Raw genomic sequence first — 21,336 nt, forward strand, 5'->3', positions numbered from 1 at the left:
TGCGGGAGGAGTTTGGCCCTTTAAACCGCAGGGGGTGCGGCACAGCTCGGCTCTGGGCGTGTCTGAGGATCGGATCAGCTCAGAGCGGATCGGTGGTGGTTGAGGAGGAGGAGTGGGGGGGTTGTGTGTGTGTGTGTGTTGGGGTGTGTGTGTGGGTGTGTGTTGGGGTGTGTGTGTGGGTGTGTGTGTGGGTGGGAGCCGGACAATGAAGCTGTGAGCAGCGGTTGCAGCAGGAGCCAGAGGGGTCGGGGGTGGGGGGGGTGGGGGTGGGGGAGACAAGGCACCACCAAGGAGCCAGGCTGAGCAGGTAAGAGAGAGAGATGGAGAGAGAGAGAGAGAGAGAAGAGGAGAGGAGAGAGAGAGAGAGAGAGAGACACACACACACACACATACACACTCGCTGCATCCTCAGCCAAAGGAGGTTGTGGTCCTGATGCTGAGCTGGGCGATGGTGATGGGAGAGATGGGTGTGCAAACACTGACTGACTAACTGACTGACTGAGCTGTACTGTGTTGTGTGGGTTGGGGGTGGGGGTGGGGGTGGTGGTGGGGGAGGGGGGGGGGATCCATCCCCCTCTCAAGCCAGGCAGGCACCCCCTTGTAAATCACAGGATTTGCAAGGGCGATCTCTGCTCCGCGTCCGTCCGTCCGTCCGTCCGTCCATCCCCGGCAAATCCTGGGCTGCTGCCGCCGCTTCTTTTTTTATCCCCCTCCCTCCCTCCCCCCACCCCAGCAAGTCCTCCCCCAAAAGCCATCTTTCAGAGCTGAGATTCGATTAGGCAGGCGGGCGGGCGGGCGGGCGGGCAGGCAGGCAAGCGGACGCAGACTCCTGCAAATCGGCCTCCTGCTTCGCCCGCCAGCGGTTAATCTGGGGCAAGCAGGCCTGGCGCCCGATGCAGTTCTGCGGTGCAGCAGCGTTCAAACGTCCAGCCCAGGGCTTGGCGGGTAAGTGTAGTGGCTGGGTGCACAATAATAATAATAATAATAATAATAATCCTTGAATTTGATACACCGCCTTATCGTGTAGTCGATACGTCTCGAAGCGCTTCACAGCATATATTGTAAAAGTGGATTGACTGTGTGTTGTGTAGGCAGCTGTAATAATAATAATAAGAAGAAGAATAATCCTTGCATTTGATATGGGCACCTTATCACATCGTCAAGACAACTCAAAGAGCTTCCCAGGATATGCTGTATAGAGTAGTGACTGTTTGTAGGGGACAGTCAACTTCTCAACTGGGTGAGAGAAACCCTCTTCTCTTTTCGAGTAGTGCCGTGGGATCTTTAAGTTGTTGCTGAATTGATGTCAAGCGTAGTGACTGCGTCCGGCTTGGAACGAAAGATGGATTTTTTTTAAAAAAAGAAGGACTGCTTTATAATATTAATAGTGAAATAGCAATCATCGCATCTGATACGGCGCCTCTCGTGTCTCAAAGCACTTCGCAGGATTGACTACAAAGTGTAGTGACTGTGTGTTTTTGTAGGAACTTTTCAAAACCCGGGCTGATCTTAAACTTGCCGATAATGGATTTAAGGCTCAGACCACGAGAATTCCTTGCCCTAGGTTTCTAAGTTTAAAAATAGAACCTCGCTAGGTAATCTCGATTTACATAAACTCAAGAGGGCTGAAATTCTACGCGGTCTAATAATAACCTCCGCGTTTGATGCATCGTCTAATAACATCCAGGCGCCTCAACACACGTCACAGGGAATTGTTGTCAAGTGTAGTGACTGTGTGTGCGTGTGCACTTGAAGGCAAACAGGGCAGCCAGTTTGCGCACAGCAGATTCTCTCATGCAGCACTGAAGTGAGTCACCAATTTTTAATTTGGGGGATTGTTGGTCAGGTAGCGCGGGAGAGAGAGAGAGAGAGAGAGGAACTACTTTCTCTTTTCACTTCACGGTTGTTTGCGGGGACGTCGCTGTGTGTGGATTGGCTGCCCCACGATCGCCTACAAGACACACTCGTCAATCCGTTTTACAGTAAAATCCTGTGAAGCGCTTTGAGACAGCCTTCTGATACGAAAGTCGCTGTAGCAAATGCAAGCATTATTATTATCATTATATGTGGAAAACTCCTTTTTATAATTAAAAAAGCACACACAGAACTGGCTCCGAATCAATCCCGAATACAGGAAGTTTGCACAGATACAGGGATTTTTTTTGCAATTGGCTGCCACGTTTCGGCAATGAAAAACACAGACAATTCACTTTACAGTATAATTTGTGAAGTGTTTGAGACGTCACAACGCCTTGACGAGGCACTAGATCAAATGCAAGGTTTATTATTATTATTATTATATATACTGATTTGATATAAACCAGATGCTAAGGATCCCATGGCGTTATTCGGAAAGAGAAGGGAGTTTCTCTCTCTCTCCCGGCGTCTTGGCCGACAATACCCCAGATTATTATGATTAGATGCATTTTATGGCAAAATGTTCACACAGGCCTCTGTATTCCAATCTCCTTGCTTTTAGTGACTTCTGGTCTGCCCGCCTGCTTTGTTTCTGACATACGTTCAGTTATTGATTATTTCTAAGTGCATATTAGTATCTCTAGGTCCTGCCCAGAACTCAGCCTCCCCATTAGCTGTAAAAGCATTGGCCCAGCTCAGCCACTTAATGAGCGTAATGGTGATCTGGAAGCAACAGCATTATCTTCCATTACAGGCTCCGGCTGATGCAGAACTCCGCAGGGACCTTGGCTGTGTGTGGAGTGGGCCCGGCTTTGTTCTATCTGTGGAAATAATTCACACCTCAGTGGAACAGCAGCTTGCCGAAGGCAGTGAGTGGGTTTCGCTGAAGAGAGGGAACAGGTAAGGTGGGGTGGGGGGGGGGGGGAGGAAGAGGAGGAGGAGGAGGAGGAGGGATGAGTCGGAACAACAACAACAACTTGTATTTATACAGTGCCCTTCACACGGGCAGTGTCTCGGAGCGCTTAACAATGACGGAGCCTGACCCCGAGCTCGGGAAGGGGGGGAGGTGACCATAAGCACGGTTGAAGAGGAAAGTCTTCAGTCAGGATCTAAGGCGGGGATGGGACCTCGGTTTAACATCCCGTCCGGAGGATGGCATCTCCGACAATGTAGCGCTTCTGCCCCCCCCCCCCCCCCACTCCACCCCACACTGTCTGCTGATTGTGCTGAACCCCCACACGCACATAGGCACTGCGGGGGGTGGGGGGGCGGGGGCCTGAGGTGGGTGTCAGTGTCCAAAGCGCTTCACAGAATCATAAAATCTTACAGCAACAGAAGGAGACTATTCGGCCCATTGTGCCTGTGCTACCAACTAGTGCCACTCACTCCCCCGTTCGTATCCCATAGCACTACAACTTCTTCCTTTTCAAGTACTGTACCCGTCCAATTCCATTTTGAAAGCTCTCATCGAACCTACTTTCATCACCCTTTCAGATCGACGTGAAAAGCGCTATATCAAATGCAAGGATTATTATTTGTTATTATCGTAACTACTCTCTGGGTGAAACAAAATTCTCCTCGTCTTCCTTCTGGTTCGTTTACCAATTATCTTTAATCTTTCCAGCATATACCGTGAAGTAAATTGACTGTGTATTTTGTGGGTGAAACAATTTTTTTTCGGATTAGAGGGGAAAAGTTGCTGGTGTCACATGCATCTGATCATGTGGCTGGTGTGGTTGGGTTTAAGGAGGTCAAACAAAATCTCTCCTTTGAATCAATCCCAACCTTGAAATCCTCAATCCTCACGGTTAATCGCTCGCTCACTTTCAGAGCTGTTTGCGGGACTTTGCTGTACGCAAGACTGGCTGCCACATTTACCCACGAAAACAGTCACTACACTTGACGGCAGTTGTTTGTGAACCGCTTTGAGAGGGTTTAAGGTGCGCTCGTGAGAGCGCGCGCGCGCGCGTGTGTGTGTGTGTGATGTCTTCACTCCATCTGCTAAAAGGGGAAGGTTCCGGCAGAATTATCAGTGTAGCAGTTAACGAAACAACAACAACAACAACAACTCGCATTTATATAGCGCCTTCACTCGGGGCAATGCCTCGAGCGCTTAACAGTAGGTGGAGCCTGACGCCGAGCTGGGGTGGGGGGAGGAATGGAGAAGGTGACCGCAAGCACGGTCAAAGAGGAAGGTCTTTCAGTCCGGATTTAATGGAGGAAATCTAATGTTGTTCGAGTGCATTTGATTGTGTGTGTGTGTGTGTGTGCGCCTGTGAGTCTGCGTGCATGCGAGCTTACACTCGGTCGCAGAACATGACCGAGTTTAATTGTTCGCCACGATTCCGCGCCACCATAAATCATAAGGCAAAGAAAAAAAAAAGGGGTCGGGCGGCCCGAGACCGGCTGGAATTTGGGGGGGGGTGGGGGGGCGTAGGGAAGTCCAAGTTCCTCTTTTGTCTTTTCTGTATTTTTTTTTAAAAAAACAACGCGCCCGCGGGCGCGCGCGCGCACACGCACAAACACGCTCGTGGGTGCACGCATCAGTGGTGATCCTGCTCTGAATTGGTCCTGATGATGTTGGTGCCTTTACTGACCCCTGGGGACTGTCGATAGGATTTACAATGCAAAATAAGAAACTGTGTGTGTGTGTGTGTGTCTCTCCCTCTCTCTCTCTCTCTCGCCGCTTTTCCATTGCCGTTGATGCTCTGACTCGGTACTACTTTGGCGAGGGTGAACAGGCAGTGGGGGAGTGGGGGAGTGGGGGAGGGAGTCCGTGTGTGACCCTCTCTCCTCCAGCGCTTGATATGGCTTTACTGGAAGTGACGCACGAATGTGTGTGTGTGTGTGTGGGGGGGGGTGGGGGGAAGGTGGGAGGGAGTCTCCAGGCATCAGCTGTGCACGGTGCCGCCTGAAATTTTTATTTCCGCGAGGGGGACATTAAACGATTGATCGCTCTCTCTGCAGAGACGCTTCCCAGAACACTCGTGAATCCTCGCTCAGTGAAGACTATTTATTACACTCCTCTTCTCCCCCCCCCCCCCCCCACACCTCCCATACTGCAAGGCATCTTACAAGTCTCTGACGAAAGTACTGCAGTGCTCTATCCTGTGTTATTCAGTAACAGCTTTGGTGATGGACACAGCATCTATCACATCGCTACGTGTGTAGAACTGCAGCAAAGTGTAGTGACTGCGTATCTGCTGGCAAATAAGGTGGCATTTTACGTGCTGCAGGGTCCCCTGAACCCCACGGCTGTGCGTTTCAACTCCACCTCGGCCTGCAAATAAATACGCACTTGCCTACAAATGCACATTCTCGTGAAGCGATTTTGAGATGTTTTGACGATTGGAGGCGTTGCATCAAATGCTAGAATTTAAATCCTGGGAATTAACATGACTCAGTTGCAGGGAATGTGCTGCTGCTGATGACCCCCTAACCCCTGCTGGGTCTAAGTCTTGGGGAAATTCCTTTACTATTGTCCTCAGGAGTCCTGGGAGCAGAAATCCGAGATTTCCATTATTCGTTACCTGCTGTTCTCGCACCTCCTCCAGTGCCTCAACCCTACCCTTCCTCCTTCCCCGCACCCACCCCCACCCCCTCGCATTACAATGATCCTTGCATTTGGCATAGCACGAATTATTGCCAGAATGGCTCCAAACAAACAGCTCTGCAAAGTTACTGTAATGTGCATTGACTGTATTGCAGGTAATTGTGGCTAATTTGTGCACAGCAGTGTCCCACAAACAGCTTGCTTGTATGATCAGTTTATTATTAATAATAATACTTGCGTTTGATATGGCGCCTGATCACGTCGTTGAGACATCTCAAAGTGCTTCACAGTATATATTGTACAGCGGATTGTGTGTTTTGTGGGTGAAACATGACAGCCAATTGTGCACAGCAGTGTCCCACAAACAGTTGTGGATTGAGTGACCACATTTTTTTACACATGGAGAGATTATGAACCCAGGAAAGCGCTCCGCCAATCGACTTACAAGCGGGTTCCTACTTACTGCTGGGTAAACAGAGGCGTGTGGAGTAAGGAAACTTGCCAAAGGTTTTTCCCTGCCTGGGACTCGAACCCGGGTCTCTCGCTTGCGAGGCGAGCTCTCTAACCATTATGCTCAGGGACTCCATGGGAATTTGTTTTTACCCCAGGGGGATTGTCGGGCAGGATACCGGGAGAGAGAAACTCTTTTCTTTTCCGAATAGCGCTACGTAATCTTCAACGTCTGCCCGGACATGGCACAGCCGGGGAGCGTGGGTTAACGACTTGTCTAAAGGACGGTGCCTCTGATAATGCAGCAGTGCTCTCGCCTTCGTCAGTACTTGTGGAGTCCTGTAGCTCAGTGGTTAGAGCACTCACCTTGCAAGCGAGACACCAGGCAGGGCAAAACCTTGGGCGAGTTTCCTTATGCCACACGCCTAATAATTTTCAATTTCATTTCATTTTCAATCCACGACTGTTTGTGGGGACGCCGCTGTGCGCAATTGGCCGCCGCGTTTCGCCCACAAATATACGGTCAGTTCACTTTACAGCCTATTCTGTGAAGCGCTTTGAGGGGTCGAGAAGATGTGAAATGCGAGGATGGTTATTATTATTATCATCACTTTGAGCTCAGTGTCCCCAAAGTATGGGCCTTAAATCTGCGGCCTTCTGACTTTGAGGGGAGAACCCGACCGACCGAGCCTCGATCAGAGAGCCACCCATTGTCATTGGAACAGCTCCCGTAACTTCTCCATAGCGCTCGGCGGGAATTACCATCCCATGTATTAAAAAGAATAGAGCCTTATTGTGTTGGGAGGTGGTCTGAAAGCTGTGTGTGTGTGTGTGTGTGTATGTGTGTAAGGGTGAGCACAACTGAGCATGTACAGAACAGGTCTGGGAGTCAGGTCTAATCTTATCTGGTTACCTCATGCTCGGGGATTGATCTGTGTTGCTTGGTAACTACTCCCTGCCTCCTTGTGCCTGTCCTCTCCCCTCCCCGCCAGGCTGAGAACCAGGAAGATGGCTTTTCGCACCATTGCAGTGTGACGGCAGGAGTCTTTGGAAGCAAAATGTGCAATTAAAGAAAGCCATCGCTCTACTCTGCTCGTGTGTGAGTGCGTGTGTCTCTGTGTGTGAGTGTGTATGTGTGTCCTCAGTTCAATGTAAGCCTTTCGCCTCCTGTCTCTCACCAACTATTATTACTGCTTCTCGCGTGGTGACTGCTAACACAAACAGTCACCGTGCTTGACAGTAATAGCAGTAATAATAATGATCCTTACGTTCATATCGCGCGCCGTATCATGTCGTCGAGACGTCTCTCAAAGCGCTTCGCAGAATATACTGTCAAGTGCAGTGACTGTGTACATTGCAGGGCGAAACGTGGCAGCCGATTGCGCGCAGCAGTGTCCCGCACACAGTGGTGGATTGAGCGACGCTATTAAGAAAGATAAAAGGACTTTCTCCCGGTTTCCTGGCCGACAATCCTCCCCCTCCCCCAATGCCCCCCCCCCCCCCCTCGCCCGCCACCACCATCGGATAAACCTCACGGTCCCAAAATGTCCGACTACGTTTGTTTACAAATACACCATAATAACATGTGCAGTATCCAACACAAATTATCAGTGGATAAATGAGGGTGTTAGGCCCTGGGGGGGGGGGGGAGTGTGAGCAGGTGGGTGAGGGCGATGGGGGCAGAGGGAGAGGTGGGGGCACTTTTATGAGCTCTAGATTCAGTGCCCTGAGGGTTAAATGGTTTATCGCTTCCTTCCCCGCTGTGCTTCGTCCTACAGATGTGCTTTCTCTTTTGACTTTAATGAGTGCCGTGGTGGTGGGGGGGGGGGGGGCGGAGAGGCGGGGAGATGAAAGCTCGGGATGTGTAGCGGTGAGGGGCAGGGTGTATGTAGGTAGGCAGGATACAGTCCGTAATGGCCCCTTTCTCAGCCGCTCAGCAAACACTTTAATCCGACCGGATGAGATCATTCGGCGGTGGTGGGGGGTGGGGGGGGGGGAGATAAGGAACGTAAAATCCACCTGCTTCAGTTCTCCTGCCTGCATTCCTGGAGTCTGACTCATTCCCTACCTGCTCTCTCGCTCACTCCGACACCTCCTACTCCTCCGCTCATTGGCTGTGCTGGTTGCACGAGGATATGCCGAGGCTGATTCCTTGCACTGCAGTCCCGTCACAGACTGCAGTCCTGGCTCTCGTAACCCGGCAGCACAGCCACCGTCCCCGGCGAGGGGAAAGGCTTGTACCGCGGGGTGCGGACGCCTGGCTCTGGCTGGCACCCTCCGAACTTAAACGTCCCGTTCGCAGTGAAGGTGAGAGGGCGAATCAGACTGTGATGTTTTCGGATTGTGTGCGTGTTGTGTGTGTGTGTGTGTGTGTACTGGAATGTAATCAATGCAGTGTGTGTGTGTGTGTATGAAGGAGGAAGAGAGAGCTACACACACACACACACACACAGACAGACCAACACTGTGTGTGTGTGTGTCTGAGGGAGAGAGGGAGGCTGTGTTGTGAGAGAGACTGTGTGTGTGTGTGTGTGAGAGAGAGAGAGAGAGAGGGAGAGAGACACACACACACACACACACTGTGTACGTGACGGAGAGAGACTGTGTGTGTGAGAGGGAGAGAGTCGCTGTATGAGTGTGAAGGAGAGAGACTGTGTGGGTGTGCGATGGAGAGACGCACTGTGTGTGGGTGCGTATGGGTATGTGTTTATTTGTGTGTGTGTATGTGAGGGAGACAGAGACAGCGAGAGAGGTGGGGGGAAAGTGTGTGCATGTGTGACTGTGTGGGGATGAGTATATGGTGAGTGAGGACAATGTGGTGGTGGAGAGTGGGGGGGGGGGGATGGGGTGAAGAGTGTGGGAGTGTGTATGAGGGTCTCTCTCTTTCTTGGTGACACATTAAGCCAGCCTGCCCGGTGTCTGAATTGGTTCCCCCTCCCCTCCTCCCCCCCCCCCCCCCCATCCCCAAGAGGTGTGCCTGGAGTGACCCTGAGTGTAACTGAAAGACACATTCCTATTCACTTCCACTACTTCCCCCCCCCTCTCCCCCCCTTCCCATTTCAATCTCTCCCTTTGCAGGTCATGTTCCAAACAAACATGGTTTGGGATAAACGTTTAACTTGGGGGAAATATGAGCCCCGCAATTTTACCCGGTCCTTTCGTTTCGAATTTAAGGTGGGGTGGAATTGTGAAAAAAAATTCTTCACTTCGCCTTTAATTTCTAAAACAATTTCCCGCTGTTTCTTTTCCTTCAGTCTCTGGACCCTTGGTGGATTATTCCCGACAGGATAAGTGACTGTGTATTTTGTAGACAAACGTAGCAGCCAATTTGAGCTGAGAAAGATCCTGTAAACTGCTTTGACGTGAAGGAATGGGTGATTTTTATCTGTGAAATTGGGACTGTCTCCCTTCTCTCTTTCTTCGTCCACCTGAACAGGCGCAGACGGCAGTGGAAGAGGTTCTCATTCCGACCCCCCCCCCAATCTTCCATGTGAACCACAACCTCTCCCATCACACTCGGGGAAGGAGTGTGTGTGTGTGTGTGTGTGTACATTGGTGCAAACAACTGTATCTGTAAACAACAGGGAGGGAAGGAGGGAATGAGTGAGTGAGATTGAATATGCAATTGAGTGAATGCGAGAGAGCGAGTGAGTCAGTGAGTGAGTAGCTCATTCATGGGTCCGTCACCTCGCCTCACGGCTGTGTGGGAACGATTGACAGAGTTGCAAAGCAGACTCAATGACTACCTGTGATGATAAGACAGTGAATGTGATGGTCAATGTGCTGCTGATGGGGGCTGTGGAAGATTCAGGACCATGAACAGCACCTGACATTCACCCACACCCAGCGTTTCATTCCTCACTCGCTCACTCACTTTCTCTCTCTCTCTATCTCTCCCTCTGTCTCTCTTTCTCGCTCACTTTCACACTATTGTCTCTCGCACTTTTGCTCTCACTTCGTGTCTTACCCTCTCGCCTCCGGGAATGTGGGTTCACATTTGATTCGCGCAGTGCCGTGCGGGGTGGCACTGCGTAGATGGAGGGGAGGGGGTAATAACCCCTTTAAAAAAAACATTGAGTCACTCAATCCACAACCTTATGGGACACTGCTGTCTGCAATTTGCTGCTGTGTTTCGACCACACACAAAAAAAAGCAGTCAATAATCCGCTTTACAATATATCCTGTGAATCGCTTTGAGACGTCTCAACGGCGTGATAAGGCGCTATTTCAAATGCAAGGATTATTATTATTTTCATCATTAAGTTCTTTGCAGCAGTGAGGTGTTGTACGCTGTGTCTTTTAGACGGTTGATTCCCTGTGTTGATTTTTTTCAGGCAAGGTTCTGTGACGCTGGGAGGTGAGGAGAGAGAGAGAGATAGAGGGAGAGAGAGAGAGACCTGGACCAGGTGGTGTTGTGTTGGTGGGTTTGGTGGCTTCTCGGTGAGCAACAATGGCGTGTGTGGAAGAACCAAGGAACCTGCCGGCTTCCCTGAGCAACTTCCAGTCCACGCTGAAGGACCGGGAAGATAACTTCATAGCCTTGCGGAAGCTGGAATCCCCGGGGTCTCGCACCCCCGGAGGGACCCCCGAACAGGACCTGTCGCCCACTCAGTGCGTGATGCAGAACGTCCTGTCTCCCGAGGGCGGGGGTCACAGCCCCAACGCCATGACGGATGTCAGCGAGGACGCCCGCGAGCACTTCTCCAACAGCGTGCTCCAGCTGCACGAGAACGAGGGGGGCAATGTGGCGGGGGCTTCCGGGAGCGAGGGGGCCGGGGGGGAGTGCAGGCGGGACGCCAGGCGGCTGGACCACGTGAGGATACAATGCACGCAGTCCGGAGGGGGCTTCCTGGATGGGCTGTTCGGCTGCCTGAAGCCCGTGTGGTACATCATCGGCAAGGCTTACTCCACCGAACACAAGCTCCATCACGAAGGTGAGCCCCTCACCCCCGGGCCTCCCATAATCCCCCCTCCCCCTCGCTTGGCCACAGACAGCGCTGTCCATACAGACCCGTCCGCCCCCTCCACTCTACTGGGCTCCAGCCTGCTCCATGTCCTGCCCCTTCTTAGCCCTGCCCCCCCCCCCCCCCCCCCTCCACCATCGACGGTCAGGCCTTCAGCCTCTCTGCCCTCATCCTTTGGAACTCCATCCCACATTCCCTTTGCCTTGCTCCCTCTGTTGCCTCTTTCAAGGCCCGTCTCAAGACCCTTCTCTTCGACCGGATCCTCCTTTGGTCACCCTCCTACCCCCACCCTCCCTGCCCTCCACCCCTCCTGATCCCAACACCCAGCTCGGGTGCAAATCCTTAACTATTCAGTGCCTTGGGACATGTCCCCCCAACATGAAAGGCACTGTGTAAATGTAATTTGTTATTGTTGTTGTTTCCGATCTGTGGTAACCCCTCGAGCTGCCTATTTCCTGATCTTAGGCAAGTTTCCTTACTCCGCACACACGCCTCTGTTTACCTAGCAGTAAGTAGGAACCCGCTTCTGAGTCGATTGGCTTTTCTGTTTTAAAAAAAATAATAATAGTGATTTGGTCACTCAATCCATGACTGTTTGTGGGACACTGCTGTGCACAATTGGCTGCCGAGTTTCGCCCACAAAATGTACAGGCAATTTATTTTACGGTACATCAGTGAAGCACTTTGAAACGTGTCAACGACATAATAAAGGGCTTTATCAGGATTATTAATATTCCTATCAGTGCAGAGCGCCAAGTGTGTAAACGAGTGTGAACCCGCCCTGGGACGCTACCCTGTGTGAGGGGCGCTGTAAATGCAAGCTGTTGTTGTTTGTGTAGGCATCGTGCTCTGTTTGTCCCCAGAATCCTGGGAGGTGCCGTTTGAGGAGATCTCGGACCTGCAGTGGGTGGGCAGTGGGGCCCAGGGTGCTGTCTTCCTCGGCAAGTTTCACGGGGAGGAGGTGGCCGTCAAGAAAGTGCGGGATATGAAAGAGACTGACATCAAACACCTGCGGAAACTCAAACACCCGAACATCATCACCTTCAAGTAGGTACAGCCCCAACCGAAGCACGTTTTCCGCTCTTCCTCTCTCCCTCTCTCCTTGTTTCTCGTTCTCTTTTTCTCTCTTTTCCTTTTTCTCCATCTCTGTCTCCCTGATTTTCGTTTTCACTTTCTTTCTCTCTCTCTCTCTCTCTCTCCCTCTCTCCCTCTTTCTCTCTACCCCTCTCTGTCTTTAAAGCGCTCTGCGATGCCGTCCGGCGTGGAGGGCGCTAAATAAATCCAAGTTGTTGTTGTTGTTGTCTTGCAAGTTTGCAGAGTCTGGGTTGAAATTAGTTGCCTGTCTCAGGGAGCGCCGACAGCTGACTTCCTGGATGTTTGTCTGCAAGCGCTCTGCGTGAGGGACGCTATATAAATGCATGTTGTTGTTGTTGTTGTTGCTTTTCCTGGTCATCCACTTCCCAGCTCCGCTCCCCTCTGGTGTGGGAGAGAGTGGCCTGACGGACACCTGCTCTGCAGTGTGTGTGGGCAGGAGCAGCCCTGGGGATAAGCAGGAGCCAAGGACCAGACAGTGATCAATACACAAGAAGTCAGACATCTCTCTGAGCACCGCTCACTCAAGTCGGACCCAAACCCTGAGACCCGCTGTGTATCTGCATGTTGTATAACCATCCTTAATAATAATAATAATACTAATCCTTGCATTTGATACAGCGCCTTAATTGCGTCTTAAACCGTTTCGCAGAATAGACTGTAAAGTGAATTGTATTTTGTGGGCGAAACGCGGCAGCCAATTGCACCGAGCGGCGTCCCCACAAACAGCCGTGGAGGATTGAGTGGCCAATTTATTTTTTATTCTTTTAAAGCAGTGCGCCTTATCGCGCCTTAGGCGAGTCTCAAAGGATTCACTGTGAAATGTAGTGATTGTACGTTTCGTTAAAGGGGAACCCAGCAGCCAATTTACGTCTTAAATGGGGCAGCTCTGGGACGCTATATAAATGCGTATATAAACACAAGCTCAAGTTGTCGTCGTCGTCGTCGTGGCCCTCACGGTGGTACTCTTCCATTTCCGCAGGGGTGTGTGTACCCAGGCCCCGTGTTACTGTATCATTATGGAGTATTGCGCCCAAGGGCAGCTGTACGAGGTGCTGAGGGCCGGCAGGAAAGTCTCCCCTACGCTGCTAGTGGAGTGGTCCATGGGCATTGCCGGGGGCATGAACTATCTGCATCTCCACAAAATCATCCACCGTGACCTGAAGTCACCAAAGTGAGTGCTGGGGTGGGGGGGTGGGAATGGGGGGGGAGGGGGAGGGCTCCATAATAATACTACTAATAATAATCCTTGCATTTGATATAACGCCTTATCACATCGTTGAGACGTCTCAAAGTGCTTCACAAGATACACTGTAGAATAGATTGACTGTGTATTTTGTGGGTGAATAATACAGTTATTAATAATTAATAGTAAACAATCCACATTGACAATACACTATAATTAATGTTAATAAGGATCAATATTTAAATAATAATGGGTGGTAAAATTAATAATCACTATAATAATAATACACATTAATAATTAATGATATCAGATAATTATCCTTGCATTTGATATGGAGCCTTATCACGTCATCGAGGTGTGTGGGGTGGGGGTGGGGAGAGGAGTGTGCGGAGGGGGTGAGGGGAAGGGGTGATGGTAAGGAGTGAGGTGGGGGTGAAGGCAGGGGATGTGAGGAGAGGGGGTGAGGGGAGGGGTAGGGAGGGACGGTGTGAGAAGAGGGTGTGAGGAGAGTGTGTGTGGGTGAAGGTCAGGATGACATGTCTCCACTCTCCCCGCTGCAGTATGCTCATCACCTATGATGATCTGGTGAAAATCTCTGACTTCGGGACGTCCAAGGAACTGAACGACAAAAGCACCAAAATGTCCTTTGCCGGCACCGTGGCCTGGATGGCCCCTGAGGTCATTCGCAATGAGCCTGTGTCTGAGAAAGTGGATATATGGTGAGGGGCCAATAAACAGGCACATAGCCAGCGTGTGTGTGTGTGTGTTATCTCACTCTCTGTCCCTGTGTGTGTGTCTGTCTCTTTCTCTCTGTCCCTGTGTGTCTTTGTGTATATGTCTCTCTCTCTGTCCCAGTGTGTGTGTGTGTGTGTGTCTTTCCGCCTATCATTGTGGTTTGTGTGTGCCTTTCTGTCTGTCTCTGTGTGTACATATGTGTGTCTTTCCATCTGTGTGTACGTGTGTGGGCGGGTTATCTCTCTCACCCTCCCTCTGCGTCTCTATGTCTTTCATTGCCTCTGACTCTTTCTGTGACCCTCTCTCCCTCTCCCTCCCTCCCTCTCTCGTTCTGCGTCTGCCGTTCTCACTGAGCAGGAGGCTGTAGATTAGAGATTGTCACAGCAAAGAGCAGCTCTCTGTGATTAAACTAATTATTCTGGGTCTGTTCGAAAGGGTTAAACAGAAAAATGGTGATTAGTGGGAGTGGGGGGCGCAGGTGGTGGGAGGAGTCCTGTGTTTGGTCACACAATCTGTTCAGAGAGATTTAAACCACCTCCCGCAGAGCGAGGGCTTTAATCTGCTTCTCTCGCCTGTGCAGCAACGCCCTCCCTGGCAGCCCCCTCCCCGGCAGATCCTCTCCCCCTCCTTGGGGGCACCAACGCTGTCACCCCCCACCCCTCCCTGTCCCCTGTGCCCCAAGAGGGAGGATCGCCTGTTTCAGGGACCGTTCCAACAATCACCTCACAGAACAGTGACATATCACCGTCAACCAGGCTCCAGTTCACACCCAACACTCAGTGTGTGTGTGTGTGTGTGTGTGGGGGGGGGGTGTCTGTGCATGTGGGCTTCTCTCTAGGTGTGCATTTGTTTGTCTCTATAAATGTGTGTATGTGTGTTTGTCTCTGTGTATGTGTCTCTCTGTTTTTGTGGGTTTCTCTATCTCCCTTTGTGTGTGTGTGTGTGTATTTGTATGCGTGTCTCTCTCTTTCGGTGTGTGTTTATCTCTCTCACTGTGTTTCTCTCTCGCTCTTTCTGTGTGTATTTTCTCTCTCTCTTTCAGTGTGTGTGTGTCTCTCTCTCTCTGTACATGTAGGTATCTGTGTGTGCGTGTGTGTGTGAGACTCTCTTTCCTCTGCAATTTTATACGTCCAATGAAATGAAATGCAGAGTCGCTCCCATCTACTGCCACCCAGAGGAGACATTGTCCCACGCACACAAAAGCCCTGAAAATCAGTCACTTACACTTGACAATAACAATAATAAACCTTGTATTTGATATAGCGCCTTATCACGTCTTCGAGACGTCTCAAAGCGCTTCACAAGATATACTGTAATATACTGATTTTCTCTCTCCTCTCTCTCTCAGGTCCTTTGGTGTGGTGCTGTGGGAGCTGTTGACGGGAGAAATTCCCTACAAGGACGTTGACTCGTCAGCCATTATCTGGGGCGTCGGGAGCAACAGCCTCCACCTCCCTGTGCCCTCCGGTTGTCCGGACGGATTCAAGCTCCTTCTCAAGCAGTGCTGGTGGGCTTTTGTTCCCTCCCCACTTTGACGTGATGTGTGTGTGTGTGTGTGTGTGTGTGTCGGCTCCACTGACTCCCCATTCCCCCAGAGGATCGAGTTCAGAATCCTTGTCCTCGCTTTCAAAGCCCTCCACGGCCTTCCTGCCTCTGTGACCTGCTAACCTGATACCAACTTTTCCGTTCCTTCCGCTCAGTCAGCTCCGGCCTCCTGCACGTGTCCCTTGGCACCTCCGCTCCACCATCGGCAGCCGTGCTTTCAGCCACTACACCACCGAGACTGTCCCTCCCTGCCTCTACCCCTCCACCTGCCCCTCCTCTCGTTGCCTGGCTTCAGATCGAACCAGGAGACTTTTCTCTTCGCCCTCTCCTATGGTCACCTCCCATCTCCTGCTCCGCCACTGATAAGCAGTCTGAGACACTACCCCATGTGAAGAGCGTTGTGTATTGCAAAGGCTGTGGGGAGGGAGAGTGTCATCGGGGAATTGCAGGCAACAGCCTAGAGGTAAAGTTTCCTTATTATTTATCAGGAACGGGAAACCCAGGAACCGTCCATCTTTCCGGCAGATCCTCCTCCACCTGGACATCGCGGCGGCTGACGTGCTGGGCACTCCCCAGGAGACTTACTTCCAGTCTCAGGTAACTGAGGGGCGGTGGAGGGGGGGTAATAATCCCTCCCCCCAAATAAATAAATAAATAAAATAATCATAATTTAGTCACTCAACCCATGGCTGTTTGTGGGGACGATGCTGTGTGCAATCGGCTGCCGCGTTTCGCCCACGAAACGTACAGTGAATTCACTTTGCAGTGTATCCCGCGAAGCGCAGTGAGACGTCTCGAAGACGCGATGAGGCGCTGTGTCAAACGCGAAGTTAATTATTATTATTACTAAACCCCTCTCATCTGGGTGAGCAGGTGGAGTGGCGGGAGGAGGTGAAGCAACATTTCGAGAAGATTAAGAGTGAGGGGACCTGCATTCACCGCCTGGACGAGGAACTGGTCAGACGACGGCGAGAGGAACTCAGGTGAGAACCTGCCGGGTGGGGGAGCGTATCTGGGGGATGAATGGACGGGGAGGGGGGAAATCTCCGGCCAGTATTCACCTCTCTCTCTCTTTCTCACTGGCTCGGGCACACAGGCACGCGCTGGATATCAGGGAACATTACGAGCGGAAACTGGAGCGAGCCAATAACCTGTACATGGAACTAAACTCGGTGATGCTACAGCTGGAGCTGAAGGAGAAGGAGCTGATCAGGTGAGGCTGACTGGATTGGGAGGGGGGGACAGGCTGGAGGGCGAATACGGCAGGGGAGAAGGGTCGAAAGGATTATTATTATTATTATAACTGCATCCCGCATTCCCTTCACCTCGCTCCCTCCCTTGGTCCTTCAAGGCACGAATCAAGACCCTTCTCTTCTACCGTGCCTTTGGCCATTCTCCTATCTCCAACCCCTACCGCCCTCCATCTCTCCTGATCTGAACCTCCCCTCCCCGACCCCCAGCTCAGGTCCAAACCCCTGATTGTCTAGCGCCTTGGGACGTCCTCCCGGCGTGAAAGGCGCTGTTAAATGTAACTGTAAACGCCGGCTGACCAGAATAAACAAGATGCTGACTGTGCTCCGACAGGCGGGAGCAAGCCCTGGACACCAGCTATCCTGGAATCTTCCGGCTACACCCGGTGCGGCCCCTGGTACACGCCAACTCCGTGGAGAAGCTGCTGAAGAAAAGGAACACGTCACACAAACCGCCCGCTCACAGCAAGAGGTCAGCAATAGATAGATAAGGCTTTGTATCGAACGCGAGGATTGATATTCTTAATGTTAGGATCACGGTCCCCTTGATTGTCCCGATAACCTGCCCGGAAATCCTCCAGATAAATTCAGACTTGGAGTCCTGTAGCGTATCGGTTAGCCTTGTAAGCGGGAGAATCCGGGTTCCCGGACAGGGCGAAACCTTAGGGGAGATACCTTACTCCACACACACACACACACGCCTCTGTTTACCCAGCAGTCACTTTACAGTGAACCCTGTGAAGCGCTTTCAGACGTCCCAACGACGTGATGAGGCGCTGTGTCAAATGCAAGGTTCCCGCTGTCAGAGTAAAGCCCAGAGCTCGGTGCCTGGCACGACGATTCCCCTTTGTTACTTTAATCTAATCGCTCACAATCCTTCTCCCTTATCCCTGCCCGTCTCTCCAGGCCTGACCTGCTGAGGTCCGAGGTCATCCTGCCGAAGCTAGACTCCGCCGTCACCCAGGTGACGATCCCGACCTGTCAAAAATCCTCGGCTTCTCCCGGCAAATCCCGGCACCGGGCGAAATCCCGGTACAGGAAGGTGACCAACAAGGGGAGCCACGGTGACCTGATGGGAGTGCCGAAGGTGGTGGTGGGGGCTGGCATGGTGGGTGCGGTCAGGGACTCTCTCTCCCCGCCGCTGCACAGCCCGGCCTGTAAAGACCTGGCCACTCCTTGCTCCCAGAACCTCCGCTACTTCGGGCCCACGGCAGCCCTCCGCAGCCTCCCCCACGACCTGCTCCAGAAAAAGCTCTCCTCCTCCAGCCCGGACCTGATCAGCAGCACCATGGAGGCCGACAGCCGCAAGAACAACAACCGGGGAGCAGGAGGTGACGCTAACTGTAACCAGCAACCGCCTGGCCCGACTAGCCAGGACCCGCCCTGCATCGCGCCAGGCTCCCCTCACCTCTCCAGCAGCCCCGACTCGCCCGTGGACAGGGGCAGGCTGCTGGGACGCTCGCACGGCTCACTGGCCCCGGTACAGAGACTGTACGAGGCCGGACAGGCTGAGCACGCGGCCGGGCAGAGCCATGGGGGGCAGGGGGCTGAGCGCAAGGCCTTGGACTGTGCCTCACAGGCCTGCACCGCGCCAGGCCTGCCTGGCCAACCGGCAACACTGGGCAAACAGGTAAATAACAGCCGCGGTAGCTGTGCCGACCGCACGAAGATCACGACGACACTTACGTTTAAGTGGTGCCCTTCGAGTCCGGAGAGCATCACACAGCGCTGGGGTGGTTGGGAGTGGGGGGAGCGGAGGGGTGGATAGGTTTCTGGGATTAAGAGTGTGGGTGGGGGTGGGGTGGGGGTGTTGGAGGTGTCCAGCATTGGGGTGTCCACGGGGAAGAGGGAGGAAAGGACTCAGTTCCCCCCCCACGAAATGCACAGCCACTACTACCCTTACGGTACATTCTGCGAAGCGCTTTGAGACGTCTCGAAGACGTGATAAGGCGCTGTGTGGGGAGGGGTGAGGGTGGCGGTGGGGGAGGTGGGAGCTGGGAAGAGTCCAGGCGCATGGAGGTGTCGGGAGGTTTATGTTTTCAGTAAAAGCTGATTTCTTCTCCGCAGAAAAGGGGAATTTCGTCAGAGGAGGAAGAGGGTGAGGTGGACAGTGAGGCCGAGTTTCCACGGAGACTGAGGTGAGAGGAGCGAGCGGGAAATAAGAGCGTTTAACGGAAAAACGAGTTCCCAGCCTTTGAGGCGTGGCACACAGCAAGGGAGTTCGCCCGACCCGCGCCCCTTGTCAGACGCCCCGGCTGACCATAAAATAATCTCGTTACAGGCGGAACCTGTGCTTCAGCACGTGTCAGTCCTTCTCCACCTTCAGCTCAGAGAATTTCTCGGTGTCGGACGGGGACGAGGGGAACACGAGCGACATGTCACACAGCTGCACCCCGGACGTGCTGAGCACCAACACCGACGAGAAGCTGGACGACCGCTCGGACGACGTGCTGTCGCAGAGCTCGGAGATCCCGGTCGACCTGCTCCTGCAGTCGGATGGGCTGTCGGAGAAGGAGGCAGCTCTGCAGCAGGTGAAGAACCAGGTGTCCTCGGGCAGGCTGGGCTCTCAGTATCCAGGCTGCGAGGTGGGTACAGACACCGGGCAAAGCTCCCGCAGGCGATTCCATATCCCCCACACCCCCACCCCGCGCTTTATACAGAGAGAGACCACCTTTATAACCTCCCCGTTTAATAACACGGTCACTGCACCTTACAATATATTCTGGGGCTGTTCGCGGGATGTCACCGTGTGCGATTCGGCTGATCTGTGCGCGCGTGTGCATGTTATAACATATAAATATTGCGGTCACTCACTCCACGACTGCTTGTGGGGATCCTGCTGTGCGGGCGCGCGTGCAATTGGCTGTAAAACGCTTTTGAGACGTCTCGATGACACGAGGTGCGCTATTAAATGCAAGGGTTATCAGGATTAATATCTCGGTTTGTTTGAAGATTCGAGACCCCCCCCCACCACCGGCAATTGTCTTCCTGCATGTAAACCGCCTGATCCTTCCTTTCTCCCCCCGCAGAGCTTATCGCACTGTGAAGACTCTGACTGCGACATCCCAGAGATGGAACGCTCCAGTACTCCCAACACAAGTCACAAGCCTCGGAGTTCATGCTCCTGGTAACTGTGACTCCTGGAGCCGGGCACCAGGCTGGACACACAGATGTACAATTCCTGTAAATACATGATTTGAAACTCTCCTCTCGCCCCCCCACTCCCCACCCACCACCCCCTTTGTGATACTGAGTGCAATAAAACAACCCTCACATGCTTCCAGTTCACCAACAACTGAACCCGAACCAAGGACACAACCTCCTTTGCCATGAAATTGCCTCAGTCTTGACTCTGAACTATTAACTACCCGCGTAAGACCGTGGAGAGCCCGGGCACACCCGAGGGCGAAGAGGATTCCACTTAACCCCATGTGGGGCCTGACCGTGACACGGGCTGGTTTTACAGACAACATACGCTGGGTTAAGCGGCGTGTGCACACGCGTGTGTTAAGAGTGCGAGCGAACGAACAAACGCCTGTGATCAAACATGGAACTGACAGTAGTCGGTGACAGGACTCCTGCTCTCACACCACAGTGAGACACAGCTGCTCTACATTAAACATTATTATTTCAGACAAACCGACTGGGATCGTGTGGCTTTCTAACCAGCGGAACCTGTGAACTGCCTGTCCCCCCCCCACCACCCCCCCGAGCAGAGGTTGCTACAGCATAGCACCCAGGAATATACAGAGAGGAGGGGAGCGAGGCGAACAGGGTACAAAGTGAGCAGTGAAGGTTAGTGCAGCCAGGGTTAGGAAACCGATCGGTGGAAACTTATCCAAGTGTTGCTCTCCCTGCAACTTGCCTGAGGAAGAGGAGTACAACTTCCACTTGAATAGCACCCTCCGTCCAGGGTCGCGTCTCGAGCGCTCGACACTAAAGTAGTAAAAGTAGTAACCTTTAGTAAAGCTTGGACTCTGCCACTCTCCTCACTGCCACCAACCACAAGCTCAAAGTGCAGTGCACAGGCAAGGGAGGAGTACAAAACCGCACCGTCCTCCCACACAAGAAGAAGATACCATTTATAGAGCGCCTTTCACGTCAGGAGGACGTCCCAAGGCGCTGTAACCGACCAAGGCTCCAGGTTCACCAAAGAACCCACTTCCTTCATCCTGGTCTTCATAATCTCCCCGCGCCCCCCACCTCCCATTTCTTCACCCATTCCCCTACTTCTACCCTCCAATCCTTTTAACTCCAGTTCACCACTCATTATCCCACCCACCAGCAATGGCCGAGTCTTCAGCCACTACATTGTGAGACCAAAAAAAAAAACCACTTGTATGGGTGAACAGCTTCAGTCCACGACCTTACTCTCTCCTCCCTTTCCTCAAACACTTCCCGAGCGTTGAGGCCTTCGGCACATTCAACAGGAGACCAGCTGTGGCGCAAGTCACTTACCTGGGCAGTTGGTGTGTGGTGGCTGCAGCCGTGGAGACGGCCTGGTTTGATCCTGAATGATTAATTAATAATTAAAAAAGCAGGAACACAAAAGAGGCAAAAATAAAGACTCCGGTGGCGAAAACTCCAGTTCTGATGTTTTGTTTTTATTAGAAAAAAAATTGACATTACAGAGTTTGTCATCAC

At 52.4% G+C, this 21,336-nt stretch overlaps 1 protein-coding gene across 2 annotated transcripts; it reads left to right on the forward strand.

The window, feature by feature from the left end:
- Positions 1-251: 251 nt before the first annotated feature.
- Positions 252-20,553, forward strand: map3k12 (mitogen-activated protein kinase kinase kinase 12). 2 transcript variants are annotated; one of them, XM_042344135.1, is made up of 15 exons: positions 252-307; positions 2,672-2,817; positions 10,255-10,854; positions 11,748-11,931; positions 12,959-13,150; positions 13,723-13,881; positions 15,246-15,404; positions 15,931-16,039; positions 16,316-16,425; positions 16,539-16,655; positions 17,027-17,164; positions 17,599-18,322; positions 18,760-18,830; positions 18,974-19,277; positions 19,722-20,553. In XM_042344135.1, the coding sequence occupies exons 3-15, from the start codon at positions 10,371-10,373 to the stop codon at positions 19,821-19,823; spliced, it is 2,853 nt and encodes a 950-aa protein (XP_042200069.1). In that variant the 5' UTR covers positions 252-307; positions 2,672-2,817; positions 10,255-10,370; the 3' UTR covers positions 19,824-20,553. The 2 variants fall into 2 exon arrangements, with proteins under 2 accessions (XP_042200069.1, XP_042200070.1); XM_042344136.1 differs by lacking the exon at positions 252-307 and adding an exon at positions 877-945.
- Positions 20,554-21,336: the final 783 nt, after the last annotated feature.

The sequence above is a fragment of the Callorhinchus milii genome, unplaced genomic scaffold, assembly GCF_018977255.1.
Source record: "Callorhinchus milii isolate IMCB2004 unplaced genomic scaffold, IMCB_Cmil_1.0 Scaffold27, whole genome shotgun sequence".
NCBI classification, from domain to species: Eukaryota; Metazoa; Chordata; class Chondrichthyes; order Chimaeriformes; family Callorhinchidae; genus Callorhinchus; species Callorhinchus milii.

What these genes read in the sequence shown, in the direction of transcription:
- map3k12 (XM_042344135.1), top strand. Translation starts at nt 10,371, where the DNA reads ATGGCGTGTGTGGAAGAACCAAGGAACCTGCCGGCTTCCCTGAGCAAC. An exon ending in CCGAACATCATCACCTTCAA is followed by an intron (nt 11,932 to 12,958) that starts GTAGGTACAGCC and finishes CCATTTCCGCAG; the next exon opens with GGGTGTGTGTACCCAGGCCC. An exon ending in CTCCTTCTCAAGCAGTGCTG is followed by an intron (nt 15,405 to 15,930) that starts GTGGGCTTTTGT and finishes ATTATTTATCAG; the next exon opens with GAACGGGAAACCCAGGAACC.